This window comes from Hippopotamus amphibius, chromosome 1 (assembly GCF_030028045.1).
Source record: "Hippopotamus amphibius kiboko isolate mHipAmp2 chromosome 1, mHipAmp2.hap2, whole genome shotgun sequence".
NCBI classification, from domain to species: domain Eukaryota; kingdom Metazoa; phylum Chordata; class Mammalia; order Artiodactyla; family Hippopotamidae; genus Hippopotamus; species Hippopotamus amphibius.
This window is the reverse complement of record NC_080186.1, coordinates 56,037,950-56,060,624: the sequence shown is the minus strand read 5'-3', so window position 1 is coordinate 56,060,624 and position 22,675 is coordinate 56,037,950. Positions and strand designations below refer to the sequence as shown.

Sequence of the window (22,675 nt, the reverse complement as noted above, 5' to 3'; positions counted from 1 at the left end):
ACTCAGCCCTTATTTTGTGCCAAGAACTGTTCTAAGTACTTGTGTATATTAGATCATTTAATCCTCACAACAGTGAGGAACGTGGTGGCATCATCACCATCATCATAACCACCATCACCACCACCACCATCACCACCACCACCATCACCACCATCATCACCACCACCACCACCATCATCACCACCATCCCCATCATCACCACCACCATAATCACCACCACCATCACCATCATCACCATCATAACCACCATCATCACCACCATCACCATCATCATCACCACCATCATCATCACCATCATCATTATTTTTATTCTCCTTTTTCCTCCTCCTCCCAGCACACTACTCCTACCACCACTACTATTTCATAGGTAAGAAAACTGAAGCACAGAGAAATCAAGTAACTTGCCTAGTAGCACAGCTACTAACTAGTAAGGTCAAGAGTTTAACCCAGGCAGTCTGGCTCTAGGATCTAGTTTCATAATTACTACACACCAGGCTAACTATAGAGTCAGGTCCCACAAGCTTCCACAGACTTTATAAGTATGATTTGTATTTGGGTAATATTCTGAAGAATCTTATTTTTCAGCATTTTCTAGAATACAGTTATCTAGCACTTAAACTATCTAAATTATTTTCACTGATGTGTTGGCTCTGAGTGAATGTGTAAGGGGAGTTGTGCTCTATATTAATGTTGCCGACAGTGTCTCTAGGTCTAGTTTTCTCAGAGTTTTAGCTACAAAAGAGACATTGATAAACATGTCATCTGATTTCCTTCTTTTCCCAGTTTATAAATGAGAGGAATTCTGCCATGAGTCCCTCAGACAAAGTTAGTCACTTCCTGCTTTGTGATGCTGAGGCACTTTGTTCATACTCTATATTTTAAGTAAATACTATTTTGTAATTAATCTGTTTATATGTCACTTCTTTCCATCCCCCACCCTTGCCTCCAAGTGAGTTCTTCAATTGCTGGAACCAAGTCTAATTTGTTTTCGTCTCCCACCAGCCTGGTGACAAATGGATGAATCATGTTGCCTGGAGAGGTTAAGGGACTTGCCCAGAGTAGCTGACCTGAAATGTGAATGGCTTTCGTGACTCCTCGTCTAATACTTATCACTCACATGATGCCAGAAATGTTTTCAGATGATTTGGATGCTTGCTTACAGAGCTAGGGCACAATTTTCCTATTATGTTTCTCTAGACTAGCTCATTTATAAAACAATAATGATAGTGTTGATGAGAACGCTTCCACTGCTGCCTGTATCCTCGTGTATCATTTTGAGGATGAAACAAAACGATAGTATTTGTGAAAGCTTTGGAACTGGTAAAACCCCTCCTGCAAGGACATATATCACCATTCCTCTAGTCGTTATTATGTGTGTGATTTACAAAGTGTTTTTACACTCGTAGTCTCCTTTACTGTTCATCCTGCCCCTGTGAAATAGGTGGTGTCTCATTGCCATTTCACACGTGAGAGAACGAGGCTGAGGAAGATGAAGTCCTTCAGCTACAATCACAGGTGGCTGGAGGAAGCCCGAACCTATAGCCCTCTTGCTCTTCCCAACAGAGCCGCCAGCACGAGGCCCAGAATCCCTCAGGGTGTGGTGGTGTCCCCCCGAAGCCTTGGGAGGTGAGCCCAGGAGAGATGAAAGCTGGGTTTTTCTAGGTTCAGGACAGTTATCTATGTGTGTTTAAATTCCAGTCAGATTTTTTGTTTTCTCAAGATGTAGGCCCTGGGCACAGAAAGCTTTTTATAAGGTATGACGAGGAGGGTGATTTTGAAGTGGCCAGCCAGCGCTGGAGCAAGCGGCTGTGGCCTGGGGGCCGTGTGGGTCCAGCAGGCGGAGGCTCACCCCACCGTGGCTTCTGTCTCGGGGGGGAGTTCTTTACTACCACTCTCAGGAAACGAAGGATGATAAATCCAGCTGCTGCTTCCTGTGTCTATAATGCTGAGATTTATTGTTTTTAAAGGGTAGAATGCTTTATTTTTAAACCAGTGGAAAATACCCTCAACCTGTTCCTTGTTAGTATTTCCTTCAAAACTAGATGCACTCATTTGGGCTTTAAAGGGTGTGTGTGTGTGTGTGTGTGTGTGTGTGTGTGTGTGTGTGTGTGTGTGTGTGTGTGTGTGTGTGTGTGTGTGTAATTCCCATGATGCTGCCTGGGCTGGCTCACTCTGTTTTTCAACAACAGAAAGAAAACCAATTAAGGCAGATTTTACTGGGTAGAAAGCTCTATGTGAGATTGATGACAGTCTGATTTAGAGGAGGCCTGTAATTTATATCGGTGGTATTACTATCTCTCAGTCATGCTTGTGCAATTCAGGCCTGGTTTTTCTTCTGCTTATGGTTTTATTATTAGTGAATGAAGACCCGAGTCATTTAAGAAATATACTGCCTCCTCACGTGCCATAATTTATGGAAAGTCACCATTAGGTATAGATTACCAGGCGGCAACTTGGTGGATTTGATTGTGTAACCAATGACTCCATAACTAAAAGTAATAGGTAGAAATATTTTCTCTGTCAATTTTTTTATTGCCTAACTTAAGAGAAAGAGAATGTGTCTAGGAGTGCCAATGGTGCATCTTTTCAGAAGCACTAAAGGAAATTTACTCAGCGAAGTAGAATGGTAAGAATATAGGGAATATAGCCAGTTCCCTTACTAAGTAAGAATATTACCTCTGATTTAAGCCCTTAGCCCCCTCCTTTAATAGTCCTGAAATCACAGCTATGGCAGTACTCCATTCACGGTGGGTAATTAGTACATATTGCATTTAGGAAGTGGCTGGCCAGGTGACTTCTTTACACTTTTATAGTTCCAGTTCCAGTTTATATTAAATGAATTAAAAATAAAAAGGAAATCTTCATGACAAGTTTAAAGACGAGCTTATACTGGATATTTGATCTGACTTTGTTAACATCTTCTGCTGAAGATAAGTAAAACTGTGAGGCTGTAAGACGTATTAGAGGCCCATTCTAGTATACTTGATATGGAACTTTCCAGTTTTAATCTCAGCTATGTCATTTCCTTGTTGTAATGATTTCTTGGTCAAAAAAATGAAGTTGACACACTTCTTTGTCTCTCAGTAGTTTGTAAGGATCAGATTAGTTGAAGTCCATGCAAGTGCTTTTAAAAATTGAGGAGATGGAACTTCCCTGGTGGACCAGTGGTTAAGAATCTGCCTGCCAATGCAGGGGACATGGGTTTGATCCTTGGTCCAGAAAGATCCCACATGCCACGGAGCAACTAAGCCCGTGCGCCGGAACTACTGAGCCTTGCACTCTAGAGCCTGCGAGCCACAACTGCTGAGCCCACGTGCCACAACTACTAAACCCCACGCACCTAGAGCCTATGCTCTGCAACAATAGAAGCCACTGTACTGCAACAAAGAGTAGCTGCCACTCACTGCAACTAGACAAAGCCCATGTGCAGCAATGAAGACCCAACACAGCCAATAAATAAATAAATAAATAAAATTAATTTTAAAAAAACTGAGGTGATGATAAAGGCATTAGGTAATACTCTTATTAAATGGCACTCGGGTTGTAAATTGTAATTTCATGTTTTAGACTTTGCTCCTTTTGTCATGAGGCAGCCTTTGAACACCAGGAGTTTTGTCTCCTTCACTTAACAGTTCCTTCTAATAAGTTGTAAACTGGTGGGCAATGGGATTTAATTTAATTTGAGCTAATCTCGAATTTAAAACAAGCTGGAGAGGGCAGGTATGGGCTTGGTAGAGTCAGTCAGATCCCAGGTCTGAATCCTGGCCGACAATATTTTAGCTGCAGGTTCTTGGTCAAACTGAAACTTTCTAAACCTCAGGTTTCTCTCAGTAAAACTAGAACAGTAATACTACTGCCGGGGAGGGTGTGACAGTTTAATGAGCTCAAGTGTGTGGGTGCTTGGTCACTCAGTAGGGATGGTGTTCTTTTCTCCTCCTGTATATTTGCAGAAGTCTCAGTGTTGCATGATGAGATTCAGCCTGAGGTTGCCACCCACAGATGATCTCCTCACCTCATCTTTTCCCCTCCATACTGCGGCCCGAGAAAGGAGAAGAAAATGAGGCTGCTTTAGGTCACTGACACTCCCCTTAGGAATAATAAATATTTCTTTTCCCACCTTCTTCCTTTCAGTATAATCTGACTTGAGTTCTTTTAATGCTTGACCTTCAGAGGGAGTCTCAGTGGGTGAGAAAGCTTGACACTGTTTGGAATCCTTGAATGTATACAGAGCTACTCAGTCATATGTCCATGGGCTGTGTTTTCTTTTCAAAGTTATATGAGTTGTGGAATTATTTTTGTGTGGCACCTTTTTCTTTTTCCTTTACACCTTCCTCAAAAAGAACCTTTTAAAGTTTTACGACCGGATAAGTAATATGGTGGTTTAGCAAGGTTAATGTTTACCAGCTCGCTGAAGGGAAAAGCAAACAATATATATCCAAACTCTATTTAAGAATCTCTATAGAATTATGGATTCTTTAATTTTGATACCTTTATGTAGTCATAACAGCATGCTACCTACTTGGGTGAGAGCTCCCAGTAGAAATGTGTTTACCATACATGATTTAACTTTATGCTCAAAATAAGAAACAGACATATGAAAACATCTCTGTACTTTCTCACTCTGTTATTTTTGACTTCTAACTCCCTGCTCCTTTTCATCCTAAAAAATATACCCTTCCATCAACCTGCCTCCCCTTCTAGCTGTTTTCCCAGCCTTTTGTTTTTCTCCCCAGCCAACGTTCAAGAAGCAAATGTTCCCTTTCCCACTTGCTGCTTGCCCACGGTAGGCCAGACTTCTTCACAGAGAGAGCTTGGGCCGAATTCTCAGGGGACGGTCAACTGCCAGATCTAGCAGTCACTCTTTCTTTACTCCTTAACTTCCTTGACTGGCTTGTGATAAGTGATACTGCTTTCCAGTCTCTTCTTGGAAAGTGAAGTGTTTGCCTCGTTTGGCTTCCAGGACAGAGTTCTCTTCCTCCTTCTCTGATCCTTTCTATTCCCTCTCCTTTGCTGAATGCTTATCTTCTACCTGTTCCCTAAATGTTAGTAATCTCCAGGATTCTTTGACTTCTTGCTCTATATGGACTCTCCTGGGGTAGTCTCATTTTCCATATACTGATTAGTCATAAAATATGATTCCGTCCCATTCTCTTGAGATGCAGGTCTACTGTCTACTAGACGTCTCTAAAATTTATGATACCAATTCTAGTTCTTCAAGCTGAAAAATTGCATTTACCTGGAAATCGTCTTGACTAGTAAAACTTTCTCATTCATTTCCCTTCCTCCAGTCTTCCCTCCCTCCAGTCCCCCTTGCATACTCTGGATAGAATGCTTCCTAAATTGGAGTGCTGATCTCATTGCCTGCCTCATTCAGGCCCTTCAGGGGTTCCTTATTGTCCCTTTCTAATTTGGATCTGACAGGGTTGCTGTTTCCCTGAGCCCTACTCCTACAGAATCTGCCACCCTTTTGTGTTCTGGGAAACCACAAAGGAGTACTCACAAATGAGTCTATCCAAATATTTCTAGGTGCTTTTATTTGAGGCATTTTTAGTAGTTTGAAATTTTTAAATTATGGTACCAGCTAAATTGCTGTAACAGAGACCCTTAGTAGCATGATTTAAATAAGACAGATACTTCCTTCTCATACCACAGCCCAGGTGTGAGCAGCCAAGGGCTGGCAGAACAGCTCTGCCATGAACACATGGTTTCTAAGGTTGTGCCTGCATCCCTATTTGCTAGCCAGCAGGAAAAGGGGAAATGGAAGGCCAAGTCCAGTGGCCTTGTCTCTGTGGAGGTTATCAGGAAGTGAACAGTCACTTCTCACAGCCTATTTGCCCAGCTTAGTCACATGGCCATGGCTGGTTGCAAATGAGGGTCAGAAATGTTATCTCTAGTTAGCAGCAGTGCACCAGCTAAACTGAGTGTCTTGTTACCAAAAAGTAGAAAGGGAGAATGGTTTCTGGAAGATACTTAGTTGTCTTTAATCACAGGAACAAAGAGCTGTGTTGATTAAGAATTCAAAGTGGCAGAAAATGAGTAATTTTTTTGAAAAATTCACCTGGATCTACTCTGGAAAGTTTCCGCAGTTGCAGTATGTGTTATAGGATTCATTCATCACCTTTTACACTTTCCTTCCCCTTCCAAAAATAGTGTGTTATTCAGAGTTAAGAATATTTGAACATAAAGGGCAGTTTGTAGCTCTTATCCTCAACTAATGCGTTTGTGGTGAAAATTGGTGGCACCTCGATACATGAGCATATATACAGTGTAATGCTCATAGTGTGGAATTTCCCTCTATACTCACCATTTATATTCTCACATTTGGTACAACTTTTGATAGCATTTTATCACCATCTTCAAAACATTTTCTGAAAGGTAATGTTGACATATTCTTTCTCTCAGTGGAGTTATTCATCCTGCCATCTTGTATTCTTCACTCTCAGATGTGTAAATAAACATGACTTATCAGTGTGTTGCAAAATTGGATCAATGTCTCAGCTGGTGTAGCTGGGCACACAGGTAACAGCATAAGTGCCTGTTTGCCGAAATGTAAATCCTCTTAGCCCACGATGAAGGGCACTCCAGCTGGGAACAACTTCAGTATTTTCCCGCTTTGTACAGTACAGATATTATTATTTTCTACCTATATCCTGGTGGGGAAAAGTGTAAAAAATGCTCTTTAGATGGTTTGTGTCTATTTCTTCTCCCTTTTTTCTATTCTAGATTTCTTACTAGAAAATAATTGTAATATGTAACCATGCTGCCATGATAAAAGGTCAGTCTCCATTCATAAAGTAGTAAAGACTGTGATGAGACATCAACTGCTTTGAATTGACTGTAATGTGAAATATCAAAGATAGGATCAAATACCTACAGATTATTTATCTAAAATACACCATGGCTGTTGTTTATACATCAGCCGTACATAACGGCATCAGGTTATTTCTAGCCCATGTGGCCCATACTTAGGGTGACGACAACTCCTGGTTTTCCTCGGAGGGTCCCAGTTATACCTTATCCTGGCATCTCACCTTGTTTAGTATTTGTCACTATCAAGAGTTTTCCAGTTCAGAAGGGGAGCTGTGTGTTTACTTTTTTTGCATATAGCTGGCCTTAGGTTAAAATAGCTATTGCAGTTTTCTTGACAGTCATATACTTAGTTTGATGTCATTTTTAGGACTGTCTACCCTAAATAATTCTGGGCAGAATGGTGTAGTGATTCATGCTTCACCTTTTCCAGAATACTTAAGGTGGGCATGGGCAGATCTTTAAGCTCTGGGAACACAAGGACTGTGTCTATCTTGTTCCATTATGTGTATATTCTCAGTACCTATCACAGCACCTCAACCAAATATTTGTTGAAGATGTAAATGGTATGAACTTGATGGCTTCATGACAACAAAGGTTTCCTGAAGTCTCTGATGGGCAAGATGAGTTATCTCCAGCTACGAATCCCTAATACTTAACACAATGGATAGTGTTTGAGAGTGAATGGATGAACGATTGAACAGCCACTCTCAATCGTAACATTGGCAGCCTCTGCCTAGTGATATTTGTCCATCAAGACAGGAGGCAGTGTGATTATAGTTCTGATGTGTTGCATGTAAAATTACACAAATGAGCCAGTTGTTTCTTGGTTGTAGTGGTCTGTTTTTACTGCTTTGGCTCTCATGAGAAAGAAAGGAAGAAGACATTTAACTGCTCCAAAAATGACCTTACCTCAGAGGAATAAATTCTATCATTTAGAAGGTTTAGACTTTAGTTTACATCCAGTATCTGATACTTTAGTCTGGAATTCCCAGTGGGTGTTCTAGGAGTAGAACCCATCTAGGTACCAGATGGCTGGAATATGAGTTCATTCATCAGCCGAAAGCCTTGGGCCTGATTGTGTTCACCCTCTTCAGTTTACCCAAAGGCATGTAAAAATGTCCTGTCCTCTGTGGGCCACGACGTGAACTGGGCTGGGAAGCGCCGTTAATGATCTCTACAATTAGAATAGCAGATACTTAAATAGATACATTGGCACCATTGGCACTCAAGCATGGAACACATTTTTTTAAAAAACTGTTATCTTGGGCCATTTTCTCAGAGTTAAATAGATGTCATGCTTTAGCGGAAAGTAAATATCCCAAAATCTCCAAAGCCAAAGATCTTCATGTAATGTTCAAAGAAGCAACTCATCTGAAATAGCTTACAGCATACTGAATTAGAAATTGTTTTTTTTATAATTAAGGTGATTATGTATAAGTAATTATGTACCTTCCCAATTCAAAAGGTTTAGGGATTTTTACAAACTGTGGACTGTTCAATTGTGATTCTGTTTTACAGCTCCACGAATTCTTTATGACTGGGGGAAGTGTTATAAATTATAACATCATGACTGTGGCTCTCTGTTAAAACTCCACTTGTTTGTTATAATTTGGGGAAAAGCAGAAGAGCATGAATTCCATGCACATCTTAGCTAGTGAAAGGCTTGCAGTTAAAAGTCCTAAGACCTGCTTTTCTAAAGATCATTTGTAATTTTCACAGCAGCTACGCAGATAGATGCTAAGTCCTTAGAAACTAGATTAAGCAAATTGAGTATGAATAAAACATTCCTTTGAAATAGAACAAAAGTGATATTCTGCCAAGTTTACCAATTTATCATGACTAGTTCTAAAATAAGGCTTTGTTTGCATTCCTCTTAAAAGGCTAACCCTCTGGGGTAATTTTTAGTCACCTCTAAATAAGATGGGTTCTCATGTTGATAATGAATTCCCCTATAATAGAGATTATGCGATCAGAAGTCATTAATGATTTTTTAAGAGTTTTGATTGTCCTTTATCTCTGCAGTATTTGACTGATTTATACCTTTATTCTCTTGAAATCAACGCCTCATCTTAGTTTTCTTGATTTTCTTTTCTCTTTTTTCATTAACTTTTTTTTCACCGTCAAAGCCTTCATGATCCTTTTTTCTCCCTGTTGCCAACACATTTCAATCCTGGATTTTTCCTCAAGGGCTCCCACCCTCTCCAGTTTTTTGGACATCTAGGACCAGTTTTGGAGAGTACTTCGTGTGGCAGCATCCAGTGAGCATGCCTACTATGTGCTTAACGTTATGCTGGGTGATTTGTGTATCTTGTCACAGTGGTATTTTATCCCCATTTCATTGATAAGGAGAACAGAGGCCCAAGTTTACACAGCAAGTGATGTGAGACATTATTTGTGTTCCTGTTTTACAGATGAATTGGTAAGAGGTGGAGATGGGATGAAATCTCAGGCAGGCTAGCTCCTTCAGCCACGTTCTTATCCATTATGCTACCAACTTGTTAAGAATTGAATTCTATTTTAAATTATTAGCTCAGAAAAAGAAAACTCTAGATTATTTGTGCATAAATTATACCATTTCTTGATTATCTTTGTGCAGGTTTCAAGTATTTGGTTTTGTTCTCCTACTATTACCCCTTATATCTTTGCCCCACCTTTATTGCTGTACTACTGTTTGCCTATTGTATACTTATAAAATGTAAACTGACTCTAATATTGACCTAAAGAAAGCAGAGTGAAGAATGAAACTATGCTGCGGTACCCTGTCTCCCTTACAAGGTATAATGAAGGATTTTTCTTTTTGTTTTTTTACTGTTCTGTATTTTAGTTTATCCCAGACACCAGATCTTATTAGCATGAATAATCACAGGCTTTGATCACAGGTAGGATTCTTGTGGTATTATATGCTGGCTCCCTTTTGATTATGTTGCACATAATATTCAATGCAATACATTGTATGCATGTGTTCTCCAGATATAGATGAAGACAGACTGTTCGGGGTTTTTAAATTGTGCTTCACCCCAGAAGTATTATAAAAAGATAGCTATCAATCATCCGTATGTTGATAACACTAAAGTAATGTTTTTCAAACTATCTAAGCTTATAGGTTTCATGGCCAAGCACGTGAGGGCTTATATTTCTTTTCATTTATTATATACAACCTACCTACTTTTTTTTAAAGGACTTGAAAAGAAAAAGAAAAGAATAAAGGATTCTGGAAGATGTATGAGGGGAAAAAACAGGATTTGAAGGGCTTATGAAAAAAGATTCAGTTACAATAAAACCATGTAAATGGATGTAAAAGAAGAAGGGTATGGAACAATGAAGTGGAGAATTAAAAGAAATCTGGGAGTCAACCTTGACACCTTTCTCTCCTTCATCCTCCCCATTGAATCCATTGAGCCCTGTTGTTACTTCTTTGGCCTGTTAGCTCATAAATCCACCCGTTTGACTTACTTAGTTCTCCATCAGTCACAGCCGAATCTTTCCCTCCCTCCTTTGCCCAGAGCAATACATTTGCTGCCTTCCTCATCTCACATCTTCCCTCACTAACCTGTACACTAGGCCTACAGCGATCTTCTAAGAGTCACAGATCTGACTTCACCTATTTCCCATCGCCAGCTAAAAACACATCAGTGGCTTCCCACTGGCCTTTGGTTGATGCCATCAGAAACGCTCGCACGGCCTCATCTCACACCACATGCTCCTCTCACTTCCGAAGCTCCAGGCTAATGACCTTCCTTCAATTCCTCAGTGTTGTCTGCTCTCTCTTTCTCTCCACAGGGCCTTTGGACGTTCTGGTCCAGCCCACCCTGCACCGTTTCTTCACCCTTCAATTCAATCCCAACTTCCTCGTCAGTCTTGCCAGCTGGAGGGAAATCCCGTGTTGTCTGCCTTCATAATACCCGGCAAGCAGGGAAGGTCTGGGTTTTCTGGAATGTGTAACTGGGGGAAGAGCCCTCTTTAAGAAAAAGAGCAGAAAGTTAGAGATATAAAAGTAGGTGCAGAGCCTTGAAAGGGGCTTATGAAAGCAAGGCGTCCTGAAGCTTGAGTTCTCACTGCACAGCAAGTCTGCCTCTGCCTGTTCCTCTTCTTGGTAGCTCTTCTCAATTGACCATTTTCTGTATCCAGTTACAAGAACATTTCTCTCTGTGAGAAAGGAAATAGGTCTGAGTTTGCTCACCAAAATTTCTCCAGGAATGTGCATCTTGTTAACACTTGAGTATACAGTATATATTTCATGGATGAAGGGATGAGTAAGTGAATAATTAAATGAAGACTCGGGCTAAGAGTTAATGTTTATAAGGCATATATAAAATTTAGCTGAATTTCTTGGACACCAAAGCTAAGTGGCGAGCATCTGGATTCCACAGCTCTTTATATCAGTAATCATGAAAGACAAACTTCTCTTTGCACTTAGTGGTAAAGATGTATTTTTGTAGGATTCTTTCTGTAAAACACCTTATTCAACACGTGAATAACACAGTGGCTAATTTTATTAAGCCCTTACCGTGTTCTGGGCACTTGCTCAATGCTTTGACGTGGTTTTCAGATTTAAGTGTTTGTTGACTCCAGAAAACTGTGCACACACAGTTAGATACAGCCAGAACTTCTGCATCCATTGCCCATGGGGAAGGGCAGCAAACCCCGTGTGGACAGGAGAAGGAAGACCTGAGGCTGTGGCAGCTTCACTGTCTCAGGGAGTCTGCCTCTCTGGCGCGCCTTCCTCCCTGGCCTTTTATATCACCTGGCTGTGTGTTTAACTGGTGTTCACTTGCCTCTGCCCTGATGTTCACACTGGCTTACCACCTGCTCTCCACCAGGAATCAGATCTCAGTCTTCTGTCCTGGTCAAGGTGTGCCCAAACTTATCTTTCTCTTTTTGTTTTCCTGTAAAATGTTTAATTAGGAGCTGAACTGCATGCAGATGGTCTATCAGAATGAGTTACCTTCAGAATAACCTGTTCCAAAGAATTGTGTAGTGCCGTCCATCTGGATATTGAAAAATGCCTGTCAGAGCTGATCATGTTGGCTTTGGCATAATTAATAGTGACCTTATATGTCACTTTAATTAACAGTGACAGCATTTGACTCCCAAGTTCAGTGCCTTCTGAGCCCTCTCCTAGAATGCTGTGTAGGGCTGCGTGATTCATTCAGTTACAGACCTTTATTAAGTGCCTGTCCTGTGCCATGGCCTGGGGACATGCAGATAAAAGAAACTCTCCTCCCTTTAGGTTAGGGATTCAAACCCGGGTGGAGGAAGAAAGGGAACTGGCCAGACGGATGGAGCTCACAGTTCAGAAGGGTCATGAGCAGCCAGTGTCTAACTCTGCATACGTTTTTAGTACTAATGGCTAAGGTCGCCTAATAAAATGCCAAGTGGCCTTTTTTAACTAAATAAGCTACCTATCCAAGGTATACTGTATCAATATCTGAGTTTCTTTTCCTAACTCCGAGAATTTTGAGAGTTAGTAAGAGCACCAGGGCAAGGTACTCAAATGCTTCCTAGCAATCTTTACTGAACCAGAAATAAAAACCGCTAGGCTCCCAGCTGTCCATATGCACAGCAGATATCTGGATCGGTTTGTCATCAGAGGGCCTTTCTGTCCCAAAGACAGGTGGAAGAGAATGTGGCAGACTTCCTGGGACCATGGAAAGCTGCTAGGGTTTCAGGGAGTTCATCCTAAATGGTCACTTTGGGTCTGTTTCTATCTTACAGGTGGAAAGAAGCAGGGAATTTAGAAATGCAAATAAAGCTCCCTTTAGAAATCCCACTGGCTGCCTGGTAAACTGGATGAAGTTATGACTATAAAGATTTGACCAAACACTTAGTTCTGAGCCTGGGCTGGCTTTCTCTGGATCCTTTAGTAAGGTCTGTTAGCTGCTGGCTCTCTTTTTAGAGATTAATCAGACCATTTGCCCATTATCTCTTTTTCTGTTTGTGTTTACTCCAGGCTGCTTTCTCAATCAGGAGAGCTACTGGTTTTTGTTTGTTTTGTTTTTTGTTGTTGGGGTTTTGTTTATTTTCTTTTTTATTCCCCTTTATATCTCTAGAGCCTATATCAAACAAACAGAGTATACTCATAAATATTTGTTGAATGAAATGAAGTTTCTAGTAGAGAGCACATTGAGGGAGTCCTGTAGGTCCTGAGGCATATCTGAAATTCTCTTGGCCTGAGTTTGTGGTTAAGGGAATGCTAGTGATAACTTGTAGAAGAGGCCCTGGTGGTGTGTGGAGTAAAATGTGGAAGCCATTGATTTAGAGGCTTTTTTTAATTGTTCCATGAGTAAGATCTCATTTCTGGCTCTCAGTGTGGGCTTTGACTTCCAGAATTAAAAGCTAAAAGAAAAAGCAAAAAAATTCACAACAGTGTATTAACACATTTTATATATTTCCTAAGATATTTTGCCTTATATCTACTAAAATGTATTTAGAGTTAGATTTCTTAGCTTTGAAGTAAATTTTCTCTGTGAATAGCAGTACTCTAGAGAAAACCCCCAATAGTACTAAAATATACTGTGTATAAAGTTATTTTTATAGTTTACAAGTTCTAAACTTTCTCTAGTCCTCTACTTTCAGGCATTAACTGGATGGGTTTTGCCCGACACGGAATCTGATTTTGATAGGTTTTATGTAAGAAGTTTTTTGTAAAATCTGGAATTTTTTTCTTTAAATATTTTTTCAGTTATTTTTGAGGTATCTAAACCAAAGTAGTGTTAGAAGAAAACTATTTTTTAAAGTATAATGTCTTATAATCTTTAAGAGGGAGTAAGTAGTGAATTGTTTTATTTGTATATAGAATCATATCAGCTGTAGAGTATCTTGTGTAATTGTAATCCATAACTGGTAACACATACAATATCAGTAATACAGAGCTCTTTTGGAAGAAACTGAATCATTCGTTCTCATTTTGTATCTGAAGCATTTATTTTCTTTAACCATGTGAATTTTAGGTATCTGAATTGGGTCTAGTGTGTGTGCATCCCTGCACTCGTGCATATTGGGTGTTGAGGGAGGGTTATTTTGTAGAGAGGGTGTAGTTTATTACATCTATATGAACTTTAATTTGTTCTCGTTTGACTTATTTCAGTGACGGATTTGAGAATTTGATCCTCACCAGGCTCTTGGATATTCTCCCATTTGCCCAGTTTGACCAAAAAAGCTGATTGTTTTTTTTCAGAGAACATGGTAGAAAGAGAATGAAAATATTGATAGTTGATTATTGGTATTGGTATTTGATTGGGTAGGGAACTCATACCTAGGTGGAAAGTGTATGTATAAGGTTGATTAATCAAGCTATTTGCTTCTTTGTACATTAAACTCTTTTCATTAAATGACTTTCAAAGCCATTTGACTCCCTTTTAATAGGGGTATGAAGACCTAGTGCAGATGGGACAAATTTTTTAAGTTTTTAACTGGGTGATCTTTTTTTTTTTGTTTTAATGCTAGGCTTTTTCTGTATGCTAATCATAACCTCATTAATGTAAGTTTTCCAGCAAACACTACCACATTTATACTGCTAATAAACAGGAGCAAAGAGCAAGATTTGAATCCTGGTCTCTAGCATCAAAGTTGTGCTCTTTCTCGTATAACTTGCCACCTCCTAATATAAAAATTTTAACTGAAATGTTTTTGAACGAATAAATGAAATTGAATGCAAAATTTTTTTGCCAGTCAGTTGTTTCAGAATGAATTCTATGTACATAGTGCTACATGCTAGTTCAAAATTCAAGAAATTGGCCTAATCATTTTCTGTTAAAAACTGATTAAGATGGGCTTGCTTTCTGCTTCATGATTCTTCTTCTGCATTCAGATTTAGCAAACGTCTTTGGGGGCTTACTTTGTGTCAGACCGTGAACTAGGTGTTTCCAATACATGACCCACATCACCCTGAGAGATGCTGATACCAAGATTTTATAGGTGAGTCTTGGATGCTCAGAGAGGATAAATAAAATGCTAAAGAATCTTCTCCGGAACCAGTTCAATTCAATCATAGTAACTTAGCAGTCATTTAAAAACATTTGAATTAGAATGTACATAGTCTAGCATGAGTACCTACAAGTAGGATATAATCCTATCTACTTTCACTTTCCTATTTCTGTTGAAAGTCAGTTTAGGCAACAAAATTAATAAAGATTGAGGTCTAGCTTCTAGATTTTAATACTTTTACCGAGATATAGTTCATATACCATACAATTCACCCATTTATTGTGTACAATTCAGCGTTTTTTTAGTATATTCACAGGGTTGTCCAACCATCATAACTTCTCATTTCTGAACCTGACTGTTGGTCATTGGTTTATTCCATCATTATTGGCCATAGATAAGAAACAGAATCATATATCATAAAGTAATATAGCTCCATTCTCTGTTATTTTCTGATTCATCTTTGTCCAGCCAAAGTCCAAGAACTTGCCCCTTGCAGTTCTAGTACAGAAAGCTTCCTCAGCTTCCATGAGAAATGTTTGTTTACAGGAATATCAAGCTGATTTTCATATGTGCCATGGAGAAGTCTTGAAATGTGACATCCACTTCCTTATAATGTAATTCTTTAAGTTCTTTGCAACAGACATATTATAAAGGAGAACCCAAAGCATGTATGCCTTCCTCAGGTTAAAAAAAGAAAATGTGCCTTCCTCAGGTTAAAAAAAGAAAAAACCCTAATAACCATTTATAGCCATCCTAAGTCCTGAGGTCACCAAGGAGATCAAGCCTCAAGATATCTAGGTACAATCTCCTCTCTCATTGACTTGACTTTTAGATTAGAAAGTCACCTGAGGATCATAATAGACTTAATACACTATATTATATGAAAATATATTTCACATACTTTGTATACACACACATACACAATATATGAAAAGTGACTTTTCAAAGTGCCACTGCATCTTTAATTCAGTTAATGGTTGAAACACTCCCCATTTTGCACCCAGTTTTTGATAGGTGAAATAGGAGGAACAGATACATTAATTGCAGCCCTGTGTTCAAGATAAGAGTTAGTTAGTGGCTGACATTACAGGAAAGTACTGGTTTCCTATCTTATGGCCCAGGCACTTCCCTATAACTGCATTTAAACCATCCATGCCTTGATTTCCATCTCTTGACTTATCCATTGTGTGTATCTATTCAGGGGCATACTAGACTAATAATAGAATGACAGTAGAATTACCTGTAGTTTCTATAACATAATGTCTCCCATCTGTCTATGCCATTGACTTGATATTTCTTCTGCCAAAATTATATTCCCTCCCCTCTCCATGACCCCATGGAAGCCCCATGCTTCTAGTCTCATCTGAAAAACCAGATCTCTGTGAAGTCCTCCCACTTACCAAATGCAATTGTGAGTTTTCCCTATCCTGTGCCTCTCCTATACTTTGTATTAACCAGGTCAGAGCAATTTTCTTACCATGCTGTAATAACACACTTCTTGCTTGTCATCCCCTATTATACCAGGAGCTCCTTGAGGGACCATTTCTATCTTCTCCTCCATGGTGCCTGACTCTTGGTTTTCTTGAATGCTGAGTGAATGTCATGAAAGGTTGTTTTAGGGAAGGTGACGATTACATAATTTCATTCTTCTGTCTCCTCAAAGCCAAGGACAACAGTGAGAATGTCTTTCCTTCAACAGCCAAGCCTCAGCCAGCAGCACAGTCATTGGATGACAACGTGATAGAGAAGGAGGTTTGAAGATGAAAGATTCTGTTAACTCTGTCACTTAATTGGCTCAGGAAGGTCATTTAAGATTTTTGTGCCTCAGGTTTCCTCATATCCTTGGGCAATAGAAGTGCCTAGTTCACTGGGTTATTGTGAGAATCAATTGAGATATTTTATGGAAAAATAGCTTGCAAACTGGAAAGCACTGCAAACATGAGAAGTAAAGAGACAATAGAATCTGGTAGAAAGAACAGGTGGTTTGGCCTTACATCAGATTTTAAATCTAGAGTCTACCACTAATTATTTGACTTCCACAACTTAACTCCTGCGAGCCTATTTCTTTACTTGTCAAAGGAAAGTAATAACACTTTGGCAGCTTAGAGTAATGTTGTGAAGGTTAGATGGAATTCAGGCAGTGTTCCACTTGTGTTCTATCTATGCACGTTCAACTGTTACCAGCCAGAGCTTTTGCACATTGCATATTCGTACCTCTGCACCCTCTTTTCTGTGGCAGATTGTACTGCAGGGAAAGCAGGCCCTTTCTCTCGGGCCGGGAAGATGGACAGCAAGGGGAGGCTGGCGGAGAAAGTTATGGGCTCTCCCAGCCTGTGATCCCAGCCAGCCTGGGTGTGCCTTGAGACAAGGGTGAGGCAAAGCCTCAGTCTCGTGTCCCAGCACATTCCAAGGGCAGCTGTTTCTGCTGCAGCTTCTTTTACCATTTCTTTTTGAAACTCCATATTGAGGTTGAAGCATGCATACGAAAAAGGCACATAGCCTAAAGTGTACAAATCACGTTTTATGAACTGAACACACCCATGTGACCAGATCCTTCATTCTTGTTGCTGCCTGATGTTCCGCTTTGTAAATACACCACATTTCATTTTTCTGTTCTAGTACTGATGCACGTTTGGATAGCTTCCGGTGTAGGGCTGTTGCGAAGAGTGCTGCTGTGAATGTTCTTGTTCATGTCTTTTGATGAGTGTACGTATTTCTCTTGGGTATATACTTAGCAGTGGTATTGCTAGGCCATAGAGTATGCATGTATTCAGTTTTGGTAGATGTTAAAACAGAAGTTCCCAACATAGTTACATGAATTCACACTCCCACCAGCAGTGTTTACGTGTTCTAATTGCGCCACATCCTCACATCCTCAGTATTATCTATCTTTTTTAATTTTTAGGAGTTCTGGTGGATTTTATAAGATTGTGTAGCATTTTGGAAATAGAACCATTCCCTCAGCCCCCAAAACCTCAACTTTAATACATTCATTTTCAGGAGTGCGCTGTGTTCAAAAGCAGGGGATTGTATCAGATGGAAAGCTTCTGGTACGGTGCTTGGTATATGGAAGGAAGATGACAAATGATAGCTGCTGTCATCCTTATCCTCATCCTCATCTTCATCCTCATCACTACTCAGTGCCTTCTCTGTTCCTAAGGGGAGAGAGTAGAACACGGTAGATACAAAGGTGAATAAGACATAGTTGCTACCCAGGAGGAGCTCAAGAGCTAGTTGAAGAGACCAACACTGGAAATAGATAGTATGATAGGAGCTTGAGAAAGAGGTAGTGCTTGAGCTGGGTCTTGAAGAATAAGTCAGAGTTAACAGAGAGAAAAAACAGGAAATGGGCTGGAGGAAATGGCAAGGGCATCAAACCCCTGGTGGGGAGTGGCAGCGTGGACAGCATGCTGGAAGAGAAGAGCCATCTCAGGCTGGAGTTGTTGCATGCTGGTGTCAGTTGTTCAGGTGTTGTCACCCTTGTAGGGATGTGAGGGGCCAAGCTGGTGACCATTCAGGGTCAGTGTGATGTTACAGTACTCTACTGCTGTGTTCTCTGCCCCCCACCTTTTACCTTTTCTTCCATTTCTTGGAAAGTAATCAGCCTCCTCTTATCTCTCCTGGGATCAAAACCTGTTCCAAGTACAATGTGCTTGAAAACTACCATTGATGCTTTGACAGCTGCAAAATGTCACTGGTTACAAGGATCCCACAGTTTCTTTGCTGTGTGGTCTGTTAACTATTTTTACGTTGAGGACTGGCTTAGAGTTTTTATTCTTGTGTGGGTCCAAGTTGCTTGTGGTGGCAATTAAGTTTAATAAAATGTTTTTCTGCCCAATGCCATTTGTAGACCATGAATAAATGTTCTTGAGGAATTTTGATGATGATTATGATGGTGGTGACAAAGGTGATCATCAAGAACCCATACAGTGTTTCACTGAGTATCAGCTATGTGTCAGGCATTGGCTGTATAGCAATAAGGAAAATGGACATGATCCCTGTCCCCATGGAACTTATAATCTTATGGGGGATCAGACAAGTAAACAGTTGGTTCTGCTAGTGTGATAAGGACTGTGATGGATAGAGGTACAGAGTCCTGTGGGAGCACATCAGAGAGGCACCCAGACTAGGGATCAGGGAGGGCTTCCCAGGAAAGGCAACAGAAACCTAATAGCCTCATGAAGAGAAGTGCAGATGAAGTATTCCAGGTAGAGGAAACAGTGCATAGGAGTCGCAGAACACAAAGGAGGATGGATGGAGAAATCGCAAGAAGAAACTAGAAGAAGAAAGCATTTTCTCATTTAATGTTTTCACTTGCATCTGTGTCATAATGTCTTCTGTTTGCCTGTTTTCTAGGAATGTTTACCCTTGCGGAAGTTGCTTCACTTAATGACATTCAGCCAACGTACCGAATCCTGAAACCATGGTGGGACGTGTTTATGGATTACCTGGCTGTCGTTATGTTGATGGTAGCCATCTTTGCAGGAACCATGCAACTTACCAAAGATCAGGTGGTCTGCTTGCCAGTATTGCCATCTCCTGTAAATTCAAAGGCACACACAGCACCAGGAAATGCCGACGTTACCACCAACATCCCGAAGATGGAATCAGCCACAGACCAAGACCAAGATGGGCAGATGACAAATGAGATTTCCTTTGGCGCATCTGCTGTGACACCTGACATACCTCTCAGAACCACATCTCCTCACACAGATTCCACGGTTCCAAATCAGGAGGCAAAGAAAGAAAAGAAAGACCCAACAGGCCGAAAAACAAACTTGGATTTTCAGCAATATGTGTTTATTAATCAGATGTGTTACCATCTGGCCCTTCCGTGGTATTCTAAGTACTTTCCATACCTTGCTCTTATACATACTATTATTCTCATGGTCAGTAGCAACTTTTGGTTCAAATATCCCAAAACATGCTCAAAAGTAGAACATTTCGTTTCAATATTGGGAAAGTGCTTTGAATCTCCTTGGACTACTAAAGCGTTGTCTGAGACAGCCTGCGAAGACTCGGAGGAAAACAAGCAGAGAATGACAGGTGCCCAGACTCTACCAAAGCATGTATCTACCAGCAGTGATGAAGGCAGCCCCAGCGCCAGCACCCCAATGATCAACAAAACTGGCTTCAAATTTTCAGCCGAAAAGCCCGTGATCGAAGTCCCCAGCATGACCATCTTGGACAAAAAGGATGGGGAACAGGCCAAAGCTCTGTTTGAGAAAGTGAGGAAGTTCCGCGCTCATGTAGAAGACAGTGACTTGATCTATAAGCTCTATGTGGTCCAAACAGTTATCAAAACAGCCAAGTTCATTTTTATTCTCTGCTACACTGCAAACTTTGTCAATGCAATCAGCTTTGAACACGTCTGCAAGCCCAAAGTTGAGCACCTGACTGGCTACGAGGTGTTCGAGTGCACCCACAACATGGCATACATGCTGAAAAAGCTGCTCATCAGTTACATATCCATTATTTGTGTTTATGGTTTTATCTGCCTCTACACTCTCTTCTGGTTATTCAGGATACCTTTGAAGGAATATTCTTTTGAAAAAGTCAGAGAAGAGAGCAGTTTCAGTGACATTCCAGATGTCAAAAATGATTTTGCGTTCCTCTTACACATGGTAGACCAGTATGACCAGCTCTATTCCAAACGTTTCGGGGTGTTCTTGTCAGAAGTCAGTGAAAATAAACTTAGGGAAATTAGTTTGAACCATGAGTGGACATTTGAAAAACTGCGGCAGCACGTGTCACGCAATGCCCAGGACAAGCAGGAGCTACATCTCTTTATGCTGTCAGGTGTGCCCGATGCTGTCTTTGACCTCACAGACCTGGATGTGCTAAAACTTGAGCTGATTCCAGAAGCTAAGATTCCCGCTAAGATTTCTCAGATGACTAATCTCCAAGAGCTTCACCTCTGCCACTGCCCTGCAAAAGTAGAACAGACTGCTTTTAGCTTTCTCCGCGATCACTTGAGATGCCTTCACGTGAAGTTCACTGATGTGGCGGAAATTCCCGCCTGGGTGTATCTGCTCAAAAACCTTCGAGAACTGTACTTGATAGGCAATTTGAACTCTGAAAACAATAAGATGATAGGACTTGAATCTCTCCGAGAGTTGCGGCACCTTAAGATTCTCCACGTGAAGAGCAATTTGACCAAAGTCCCCTCCAACATTACAGATGTGGCCCCACATCTTACGAAGTTAGTCATTCATAATGACGGCACTAAACTCTTGGTACTGAACAGCCTTAAGAAAATGATGAATGTCGCTGAGCTTGAACTCCAGAACTGTGAGCTAGAGAGAATTCCACATGCTATTTTCAGCCTCTCTAATTTACAGGAACTAGATTTAAAGTCAAATAACATACGCACAATTGAAGAAATCATCAGTTTCCAGCATTTAAAACGACTGACTTGTTTAAAATTATGGCATAATAAAATTGTTACCATTCCGCCCTCTATCACCCATGTCAAAAACTTGGAATCACTTTATTTCTCTAACAACAAGCTCGAATCCCTACCAGTGGCAGTGTTCAGTTTACAGAAACTCAGATGCTTAGATGTAAGCTACAACAACATTTCCATGATCCCAATAGAAATAGGATTGCTTCAGAATCTGCAGCATTTGCATATCACAGGGAACAAAGTGGACATTCTGCCAAAACAGTTGTTTAAATGCGTTAAGTTGAGGACTTTGAATCTGGGGCAAAACTGCATCACCTCCCTCCCAGAGAAAATCGGTCAGCTCTCCCAGCTCACCCAGTTGGAGCTGAAGGGGAACTGCTTGGACCGCCTGCCAGCCCAGCTGGGCCAGTGTCGCCTGCTCAAGAAGAGCGGGCTTGTCGTGGAAGATCACCTTTTTGACACCCTGCCACTTGAAGTCAAAGAAGCGTTGAATCAAGACATAAATATTCCCTTTGCAAATGGGATTTAAACTGAGATCATACGTGCACATCCGTGTGCAGGAACAACTTCCTAGGTTGCAGATGCTCACGTACCAGTTATTGCAAGATAATGCATTATAGGAGTAGATACACCTTTAAAAATACAACACAGAGAGGATGCATAGAAGGCCAATAGAAGACGTAACTGAATGTTCAACGTTGGTAGTGTTTTAAGTCATTCACTTCCAAATCTTTTCTCTCTCTCTCTCTCTTTTTTTCCTTTTGGGGAAAGGGAAGGAAAAATTATAATCACTAATCTTGGTTTCTTTTTAAATTGTTTGTAACTTGGATGCTGCCGCTACTGAATGTTTACAAATTGCTTGCCTGCTAAAGTAAATGATTAAATTGACATTTTCTTACTATACCACCTTTTTTTGAGGTGTCTTGATTTACTTTGCTTAATTGGTGCAATATTGGTTTAACTAGACCACTGAAGGCACATCAGGTCCAATCTTGTAAATTTAGATTTGCTGAAAATACTGATTTCTTTTTTGTTTTAATTTAAAGCACTTCTTATAATATTTAACTGGTGCTACCGCTTCTGAGAACTCCATTTTATAGATTTTACACTCTTGAAGGCCTGGAATGCAGTAAAAGTGTGTAGATTGTTGAGGGAGTTTTGTTTGTTTGTTTGTTAAGAATAAATAAGAAAAATAAAAGAATGCTCTCCTTACTACTAGCTGTTTTTCCATAGTCTAGAGTTCTGGTTATATGATACATTTTTCTATCACTACTATAGAGCTGCCAATAAACAGAAAATGTTATTTTAAAATAAATTTAATTACAACCAAAGTAAAATTTTTAATGGCTTAATGACTAACATCCTTCTAGTATATCACCATTTGGAAGATAACACAAATTCAAAGCAAGTATCATTAAATTACTTGCCCTTTCCACCGTTGTGGGGGAAAAATAGGATTTGTAGTTCACTGAGTTGGAAAACTGACTATCTCTGTTCATTTTAGTGACAAGCTGTACTTCCTGTGTTTGTCTG

General features: G+C 40.2%; 1 protein-coding gene across 10 annotated transcripts in view; it reads left to right on the top strand.

The window, feature by feature from the left end:
- LRRC8D (leucine rich repeat containing 8 VRAC subunit D) overlaps nucleotides 1–21,777 on the top strand; it is a 104,701-nt gene extending 82,924 nt beyond the window's left edge. For 8 of the 10 annotated variants that reach the window (XM_057713519.1, XM_057713528.1, XM_057713550.1 and 5 more), the window contains one exon: nucleotides 19,093–21,777. In XM_057713519.1, coding sequence (XP_057569502.1) covers nucleotides 19,095–21,671 — 2,577 coding nt within the window. In that variant the 5' untranslated portion in view covers nucleotides 19,093–19,094 and the 3' untranslated portion in view covers nucleotides 21,672–21,777. Of the gene's footprint in view, nucleotides 1–264; nucleotides 368–14,620; nucleotides 15,077–19,092 lie in introns of those variants that run through there. The other 2 variants (XM_057713560.1, XR_009049807.1) reach the window with 2 other exon arrangements.
- Nucleotides 21,778–22,675: the final 898 nt, after the last annotated feature.